Source organism: Physeter macrocephalus, chromosome 9, assembly GCF_002837175.3.
Source record: "Physeter macrocephalus isolate SW-GA chromosome 9, ASM283717v5, whole genome shotgun sequence".
Classification (NCBI taxonomy): domain Eukaryota; kingdom Metazoa; phylum Chordata; class Mammalia; order Artiodactyla; family Physeteridae; genus Physeter; species Physeter macrocephalus.
Genome location: NC_041222.1, coordinates 41,616,288 through 41,626,032, shown reverse-complemented (window position 1 = coordinate 41,626,032; position 9,745 = coordinate 41,616,288). Strand labels below are relative to the sequence as shown.

Here is a 9,745-nt window from a genome sequence, read left to right as displayed (position 1 = left end):
CCCGGCGGGTGAGCAGACAAGCCTCTCGGGCTGGTGAGTGCCGGTCGGCACCGATCCTCTGTGCGGGAATCTCTCCGCTTTGCCCTCTGCATCCCTGTTACTGCGCTCCCCACCGCGGCTCCGAAGCTTTCCCCTCCGCCACCCGCAGTCTTCGCCCGCGAAGGGCCTTCCTAGTGTGTGGAAACCTTTCCTCCTTCACAGCTCCCTCCCACTGGTGCAGGTCCCGTCCCTATTCTTTTGTCTCTGTTTATTCTTTTTTCTTTTGCCCTACCCAGGTACGTGGGGAGTTTCTTGCCTTTTGGGAAGTCTGAGGTCTTCTGCCAGCGTTCAGTATGTGTTCTGTAGGAGTTGTTCCACATGTAGATGTATTTCTGATATATTTGTGGGGAGGAAGGTGATCTCCACGTCTTACTCTTCAGCCATCTTGAAGCTCCTCTTTATTTGTAGACTTTCTGATCAGTGTCACGTGGTACCTCATTTTAGTTTTGATTTGCATTTCTCCAATAATTAGTGATGTTGAACATCTTTTCATGTGCTTACTGGCCATCTGTATGTTTCTTTGGAGAAATGTCCTTTTAGGTCTTCTGCCCATTTTTTGATTGGGTTGTTTGGGTTTTTTGTTGTTATTGAGTTGTATGAGTTGTTTGTATATTTTGGAAATTAAGTCCTTGTCAGTTGCATTATTTGCAAATATATTCTCCCATTCTGTAGGTTGTTTTTTCATTTTGTTTATGGTTTCCTTTGCTGTGCAAAAGCTTGTAAGTTTGATTAGGTCCCATTTGTTTATTGAAATGGTTATTTTTAATAAAGTAAGAGGAGAAAACAACTCACCAAAAACATTATCAATTTTTTCTAGAATAGCAATTTTATTAGTGGCAGTCCAGGGAAAGGCACCATCCCTGATATCAGTATCTTCCTCATTCTTTCTTAATTTTCTGAAAGGTCTTCAAAATGTGCCACATTCCTTCTAGTTCAATTTGGCTCTAATATGACCACAGGGTGTAATCTGACCACAAGCAAGGATAAGAAATAGTTCCAGCTTAGGTGCCAGTTCAGATTAATTGGTAGTGGTTCCATGGAACACTCTATTTAGAAGGATTCTGAGGCTATATCCAGGCTGAGCCAAAAAAAAAAAAAAAATGTAGTGATTAATTAAGAAAGTCTGTCTTGAGATTGGCAGTGGTAGTGGAGGTGGGTAGCTCTTGAGCTAGTTATTTGATCTAGGAGAATGCATTATTCTGCTGAGTGGATGCAAAATCACTGGGTGGATAAATCTTTGGATGGATTGTAATGCAGCTAATAGGCATATCCACACAGCATGACCTAAGAGCGATTTTGAGGTCTGTAATTTGCATGCAAAATCTCAATAATTTGAAACAGCCAATATTTATGGCCAAGATGTCAAAATGACTCAATAAACAGCATTAACTTTCATACTGTATAACATCATGGTATTTAAAATAATACTCAAAGGTTTTTAACATAAGAGCATTAGCATATGCTTATAATAAAATCTGATATAATAAAAGATTATGTCAAGAAAGATTTTTTTATGGCACTCACTGAAAAGTCAAGATAATCACCAGTAGATGTACTCATTGAGCCCACTATAACACAGTTACTTAAGTTTGAGTTCTACCTCCATGTAAAACTATTTCCTCCCTCCTTTGCATGCTATCAGTACTTACATGCCTGACCTTTCTTTGGTAGATAAGAAGTGTCCTGAGCATGAGTCCTATTTCTCTGTCAGATGTGTAAATCAGTGGTTCTCAAACTGTGACCCACAGACCAGCAGCATCGGCATTACCTGGAACTTTTCAGAAATGTGGTCTATTAGATGTGCAGCACCACCCCAGACCTACTGGATCGGAAACTCTAGGAGTGGGCCCAGCAATCTGGGTTTGAACAAGCCCTCCAGGTGACTCTGGGCTCAAGTTTGAGAGCCCCTGCTGTGAGTTGTTCCCTTCTAGAATGGGGAAAGGAAGGAGGGAGAGAAATTGGGCAAGTGTCCCAGGGAGAAGTGGGCCTCGTATGGCAACCAAGTTGGCAAGCAATGTAAACATCCATAGGACACAGCACAGACTTTCTTTGTTTCCTTCCTCTTTTATATCCCATGTACCAACCCTCTACTTCCTCAGAAAAGGTTTGAAGTGCTCTCAGGATCTCCATCAATTCCCAACTCCACCCCACCCCACTACCAGTCTGCTTCGAGTCCCTTCTTTTGGGGTAGTCGCAGAGTGGGACAAGGAGGATGGTGCTTATTCATTCCCTCATGTCACAATGAAGCAACATTATGTTTCAAAAAAAGTGTTGGCGGGGGCTTCCCTGGTGGCGCAGTGATTGAGAGTCCGCCTGCCGATGCAGGGGACGTGGGTTCGTGCCCCGATCTGGGAAGATCCCACATGCCGCGGAGCGGCTGGGCCCATGAGCCATGGCCGCTGAGCCTGTGCGTCCGGAGACTGTGCTCCGCAACGGGAGAGGCCACAGCAGTGAGAGGCCCGCGTACCACAAAAAAAAAAAAAAAAAAAAAAAAAAAAAAAAAAGAGGTTGGCATCAAGAACCCCAGCTTAGTTAGTGCTTCAAAACCCAGCAAACCCCACAGCTAGTAAATATATGTGAAGCACTTAGAGCAGCACCTGGTTCATAATGAGTGTTCGCTGTACCTAGGAGGTAATGGTGTTGCTGGTGATTACTGCAAGTGCCAGGTTTATCCACAGAGGGTGCCTGGGTTGGCATCTAGAAGCAGTTGTATTTGCACCCAGTGGGTGGTTGCTATGTTGAGAAGACTGCCAGCTGGAGATAGATCTTGATCTTGAAAGCTTCCACAGGCAAGTGAGGCTCCTTGAAGACAACGCCCTAACTGTTCCTTAACTGTGAGGGTGGTCATCAGCTGAGCTGCCACTGGCCTGTCTGCACTTGCCACAGGAATGGGCTGTGATCAGCATTTGGGGCAACAAGTGTGGGAAGAGGGACTGAAGAACATCAAGCAAAGAGGCCTTTTAGGGCCTTTCCAGTAAGAATTTAGTGTTGGGGAGCCCCAAATGCAAGGGGTAGGGTGGGTGGTCCCATGACAGAAGACTGCATATTAGATGCTGGCCATGAATGTGGGAACCTCTGAGCAAGCATGAGGGTGCAGGTCAGAAAGGCAAAGGGTCCCCAAGACCCACAGGCAGATCAGATCACTGTTAAGGAAGCCAATGACCAGAGTTAGATTTGGAAGGCTCAAGTGAGAATTCTCCGTTCCAACTCCTTTTTTTGGTCATAGAAATGCTATTTTACAGCCTGCTGTAGCCAGCAGAGCACCCCTTGTCAATATTAGGAGGATGAGGGGAGAGGGGGCAGGAGGAGGGAGGAGGAGTGAAGAGGGGGATGGGAGAAAAGGGAAGGGGAGGACAGAAGGGAAGGGGAGGAAGGAGGGAGCGAGGTAGTGGACAAGGGAGGAGAGGGAAATAATGATTGCTGGCCCCAGTGTGTCTACTGATTTCCAAGCCCTGTCCTACATGTTTGGCATGTACTTTCTCACTTAGTTATCAAAACTATGAGATTCGGTCATGGAAGAGTCTAGAGGAGGAGTGTCTTAGGCCTAATGAACTTGCAATGAACGTTTTCTGCCTAGGCTCTAAGATCTAAGGTAACCAAATCAATTTAATCTACAATAATGAGCCAAGTCAAATGCAGATTGAGTCATTAGGGATGAGGGGAGCTATGGAAAGGGAAGGGATCCACCAAGGCATTCTGACTCCAGGAGAGGAATGCTTCTCCTCCAGATTCTGAAGCCCCTTAGCCTGGGTTCTCAAACTCATATGCCTATGGGGACCAGGAGGATGAATGCAATGTGCTAAATGGGCCTGTTATAAGGTGATAATAGGCAACAGATACTTGGCTTCAATGTCAGAAGGTTATAGGGAGTAGTGGGGATTATGGCAAAATGGAGCCCACATTACCACCTCTGAAGAGGCAGCACTACTCAGCTCTGGATTGTTATTGTCATGTGTCATGTGAAAGTAGCCTCAGTGTTACTGGACCTTCTAATTTTTCACCAGAAGCAGAGACCCCATGTTCAGGCAACATTCAGTGGACCCACAAAATGCATCTGCAGGCAGTATCTGCCCTCAGATTTACTGGACCACAGTTGTGTATTTTCCTGAGTTGTGAGCAGAAGATTGATCTCTTCTCTGTGTCCCTTTCTCTTTCCAGGCCATTACATTTATGTGGACACGTCCTTTGCCAAGCAGGGGGAGAAAGCCGTGCTGCTGAGTTCTGATCTACAGGCTGAGGAATGGAGCTGCCTCCGATTGGTCTACCAGATAACCACATCTTCGGGGTCTCCGTCAGAGCCCAGCCGGCTGAACCTCTATGTGAGATTTGATGATGAAAGCTTTGATCGCTTGCTTTGGTCAGCCAAGGAACCTTCGGACAGCTGGCTCATAGCCAGCTTGGACTTGCCAAACAGTTCCAAGAAATTCAAGGTAGGTAGAGTTTATGTGCAGGGCTTCTTATTTGGCATTATGCTATTCTAAGATCTTATGAAAACGTCTGCCATTGAAGTTAGTTATCTCCCGTGTTAGGATTTGACATTTTATGGGAGCTGCATCATAGAAAAATATCAGTAGTTTAAATTAATATTTTGTTTATTCCTTAAAAGAGCTTCTTCCCAGATTTGTTTTGTGTGTATTTAAGTGGGATTTCTGTAAGACTCTAAAAGGGGCTCAAACCAACCTCCTCAATGGGAATTCATTTTCCAGTGGGCTTTAGGGAGCATTCTTATTTCTTATAATTTTGTTTCATCCTCCTAAGTTATGTGTGGTATGTGTTTATGTTGTCTTCCTAATGGTTTGTTTGCTATAAATTTTGAACAAGACATTAACTATAATAAAAAAATGAAAATACATTGAAAGAGGAAAGATACTTAAAGGACACGTTCTGATTCCTTTTCAGAGATGGAAGTTGTTCCATCAGAAGTAATGGGAAAATAAGGTAGAGAAAGTAAGATAAAGTTGGATGTGGATTGGAGCAGGGAAGGAAGATGTAATCTGGACTCGGCCATGGAGTGTGATATTTAGTGAGAACATGTCATGGGGGACAAGGCGGAGCCTTCAAGAAAACGTTCTCAGTTCCTAATCCCCTTTTCAATTCCCTATCCCATATCTCTTCTTCCTCAACAAGCTTTGAAATACGGTATTCTCCTACATTCCCTGTCTGCTTGTAGTCCCTCCCATCAGGCAGCAGCGTGGATTAAGGGAAGGAGCATTGAAGGTCTGAGTTCCCTATTTCACAGCGTCCTCCGGCCAGTATATCACACCCTAAATCTACCAGCATAGCTGCAAAATATTGGACTAAAATCACATAAGGAGAAGCAAATATTTTCAGAAGCAGGACCTACTGTGAACAGTGCTTGAAATCAGCCACATAAGTTGTTATGCTTCTCTCTGTTCTTTATGTAAAATTTTCAGCAATATAGAAACTACAAGATGAGTTTTGAGCCTCTTCTGCCTCATGCAGAAATCCCCCACCACTAGTCAAGTGGCACTTCCTACCTCCTCCTGCAAGGGATTATTTTTTCCCCCCTGAGGCCTCTGCCTTCAGTTCCTGGCTAGTCTCAGAATGGATTTCCCCAGGGACACAAGCTCTCCTCTCCATCTGCAGCCAACTGGTGCCACCACAAGCACCGGAGAAGGTGGTGGCTGTGCTTACGATGGAAGACAGCTGACTCTGAGCTCTTATTGGGCACCTTGCTCACCTCAAAGTTCTGAGAATATGTGTATGAGCTTGTGTACACACATGCACACACACGCACACATGCCTTCTTTCAGTAAAGTCCATCATGAGATTGGTATCCTATAGCAATGAGCCGAGACAAACAATCTCGTTTTGCCTTGAATCGCTGAACAGCTCCTGACAAGTAGCTGAAATACGGATAAAGGACATGTGGTGTTTTGAAGTCTAACTCCCTTCTTCCCCATGTGTTGTACAGATTTTAATAGAAGGCGTACTAGGACATGGAAATACAGCCAGCATTGCACTCTTTGAAATCAAGATGACAACTGGCTACTGTATCGGTAAGTGGGTTTCCTTTTCATTGCATCAGAACATGCATCTTTTTCTAAAATCTCCTGTTGCCAGAGGGAATTGAATCAATCCGAAAGGCAGGGCATTTTATAAATGACACCATGCAGTGCATTTTGAATTCTGCATCACTTGAGTGTTGTATGATGTTTCTCTGTCTTTAGCAGAGGAAGGCTCATTAGAGTTTGCCTCGACTGACTGGGTTGATGAAAGAAAAGTAGATGCAGCGACTGTAACCTGAGTTGCTGCCTTAAGCTCAACATATTCTAATAAACATGATATCCAGTTTGCTGCAAATTCAGCTTTTTGTAGCATTTGCCAGAAAGCAGGCATCCTGTTACCTCTGTATTACCTCTTTCCTCACTTTCCTCCATTTCTCTCTTACACACCATTGCTCTGTCTTTATACTCACAGTTGTCACTTAGATTCCACTTGAGCAGGGTTGGTAGGTGCCTCTTCTGTGCCAGCTTCTGAGAGGGCATCAAAAGCAGACATACTCTATGTCCTGAGGTCACTCACCTTCCATTTGCCTCCTACTGAAGCTGTTTCTGTATATGACAAATTCTGCTGGAGAAGGACAAGCCGTGCTGTGGAGGTGTAGGGAGGAGGGGAGAAAATCGGACAGGACTGAATCCAGGAGATGCACTTGAGCCGTAGTTTCAAGAAGGAGTAGAATTTAGTCAGGTGGAGGAGCAGGGTAGGAAGGAAAGCGCTCTTTCTGGGCAGACCCTATGGTGGGTGGACAGCACAGAGTGTGTCCAGGCAAAGGCGAGAGGCTGGGTAGTGTTTGAAGTGAGAAATCAGCACTGTTAAGGGAGTCTGTTAAGGAAGAGTCTGGAGCCCAGCTGTGGAGTTTGGGTTCCGGGATTATGTGGTTGGGAGGCGTTAAAAGTCAGTCATCAGGGGAGGGGCCTGCAGCTGCGTTTTCAGATGATGACTGGCTGCCGCATGGAAAATGAGTTGGAAACAAGGAAAATAGATCAGAGATAGGAAAACCCTTAGGAAGTGATTGTGATCTTACAGAGGGGACATACGAGGGTCTAAAACTGGGGTTGGCCGTGGAATGGGATAAAGGTGGTAGATTTGAGAGATTTGTCAGCACTGACAGTACTTGGAGGCTGAATGGCTGTGGAAAGGAAAGAGGCAAGAGAGTCAAGGGCAGTTCTGAAAGAAAACCGACCTAGATTGCGACCATTTTCTGAAGATACAGTGAGTTAAGACTGTATCTTCCTTGGAGCTCCTTAGTGGCGGCTGCGGGGGATCTTAACACCCCACAGACTTGAGTCGGACATACCTAGTGGAGCGCCACCTGCTGGCGTAGTCAATGCACTGCGCCCCTCAGCCTCTGTTTCATTACCGGCAAAAATGGGTAAAAAATATTTCCCTCGTAGGATCGTTGTGGGGACTAAATAAGATCAGGGATGTGAAGGTGATTGTCACAATGCTTGGCACTCAAAAATGTTAATTTCCTTTCTCCAAATCACTTGATGGCTTCTAGTTTGTTTAAAACACAAAAGGAGCGCTGATATTTTCTCTTGTTGAACTGTATGATCATACTGTCACCTTACCTTTCTTTCTGTGCACTCTTTTTGCTTCCCTTGTTTCCTCATCTGTAAAATGAGGTTAATAATAGCACATACCTTGTAGGGTTGTTTTGAGGATTAGATAATTTAATTTGTATAAAGTGCTCAGAATTCTGCCTGGCACATTGAGGAATATTTTGCTTTTTCTTTTACTCTGCGGCAGCCTTTGGCACCGACTTTTGGGCGTGGGTTAGCGGATGCTATAGTGGAAAAGTTGAAAATGAAAATCTTTAAAATGTTCAATGCTTGTTAATGCAAAAGCACACTGATAACTGTATCAGTCAGGACCCTGGCAGGAAAGTGGTAACAGAGTACATTCAACCTGAGTAATTTGAGGAAAACTCACTAAAGGGACTACAAAGGTGTGGGTGGGTGAAGGAAACCTATCAAAGCTAGTGCAGTAATCCAGGACTAGTCAGAGTGCTGACTCATGAGCCATCAATATCTTTAGGTCTGAAGGGGCAAGGGAGAAGGGGTTACCAGAACCTGGAGACAGTAGCTGTACAGTCCCTCAATAGAGGGACACAGCCAACCCATGGCAACCTGGCAGAGAGGGAGCTGGAGGAATAAACGCCCCCAACCTTGCTCTCTTCCTACCTTCCATTGGTTGAATCCAATGAGAAGCCAGAAGGCAGGGAAGTCCATACAAGGCCGTACACGTCAACCTCTGGAGAATGGAGCTGTGTGGAAGAAAGGTGGGTGGGACTGGAGGGGCCAATAAGAGATGACCAGCACAATCGCACTTCATATTTTTAATTGATAATTATGGGGGTCAATGAAAGAACTGGCTTGTGAGTTTCTTGTTCCCCCTAAAGGAGTCTGTTGACTGGGAAAAATTTATCCGTGCAAACATGTCAGTGCTACTAAAAAGGGGAGAGAGAGTCTCTTTGTCTTCTCTTTTTTCTCCACTCAGGAGCTGCAGAAGGGACCCAGTGCCTAAGATACTCCTGTCCCGACTACGCTGACCAGATTCTTGTATCATAAGCAAAGCAGATGATTTTAGCATCTAGGAAACATGCCCCTTAGCCCTTAGCTTAGTACCTTGTCTACTATCAAGAGAGAAGGGGATGGGGGAATGGGCTACCAGAAAGGTGGTGGATAAACTTTCTGGAGCTAAAAGCATACCTCTAAATAGTGCTTTGACACAGAGTTGTCTGATTGACCAAGCACTAACCACGTGCCTGGCACTGTGGTGGCAGCTGTCCACACTTACCACAGCCCTGTGCAGGGGGAGTGTCCCCCTATTTCTCCTATGAACAAATAGAGGTTAGGAGAGGTCACACTGCAAGCCACATGGCAAGTAGGCAGAATGGCCACAATCCAGAGAAGCAATGATGAATTATAATCTCTGTTCATTACAGGATCTCTCTTCTTGACCGACATTGTCCAGGGGTCCTGGTACGAAGATCCCCATGGTCAAAGGGAGTGAGAAACATATCTGAGTATCTAATAGCCAACTGCAGTGAGCCTGGGTGTACCCAGGCATAACTACATCTACATGAAGTCTGTTTTTATTTCTCTCTTGCCAGAATGTGACTTTGAAGAAAATCATCTCTGTGGCTTTGTGAACCACTGGAACCCCAATGTGAACTGGTTTGTTGGAGGAGGAAATATGCGGAACTCCCACTCCATTCTCCCGCAGGATCACACCTTCAGGAGTGAACTGGGTGAGCTGGGGACAAATGGAGTCCTTGTTCCAGGATAACTGTTTCTGCCATCTCTCTCTACATTGACCTGACTGTGACTTGTCGACAGAGAAGGAGACAGAGAGAGGAGGGTGAGTAGGGACCGAGAGACCTGGTGGAAGAGAAGAGTAAGCCGTGAGAGAGAGGCAAACTGCAGACACAAGCTCTGTAACTAAGGAGAAGACCACCCAGATAATGGCTTTTCTTCCCCTGTGACCTGGTCTTGCTATTTTCACATTTCCATATTATGCTTGACTTTCTTCTCTGTTTGCTGTTCAACATTTCTTATTTCTAGAGACAAGGCTGGAATAATCCTAGGTTACTTTTCACTAAAAATAGATGGAGTGGGGCTTCCCTGGTGGCGCAGTGGTTGAGAATCCGCCTGCCGATGTAGGGGACACGGGTTCGTGC

At 45.2% G+C, this 9,745-nt stretch overlaps 1 protein-coding gene across 4 annotated transcripts in view; it reads left to right on the top strand.

Annotated features, from left to right (window-relative positions):
* Positions 1 to 9,745, top strand: part of MAMDC2 (MAM domain containing 2) — a 162,550-nt gene that overhangs the window by 74,721 nt on the left and 78,084 nt on the right. For all 4 annotated transcript variants that reach the window (XM_024126846.3, XM_024126847.3, XM_024126848.3 and 1 more), the window contains exons 3-5: positions 4,198 to 4,469; positions 5,975 to 6,059; positions 9,179 to 9,316. In XM_024126846.3, the coding sequence (XP_023982614.1) occupies positions 4,198 to 4,469; positions 5,975 to 6,059; positions 9,179 to 9,316 (495 nt within the window). The remainder of the gene's footprint in view (positions 1 to 4,197; positions 4,470 to 5,974; positions 6,060 to 9,178; positions 9,317 to 9,745) is intronic.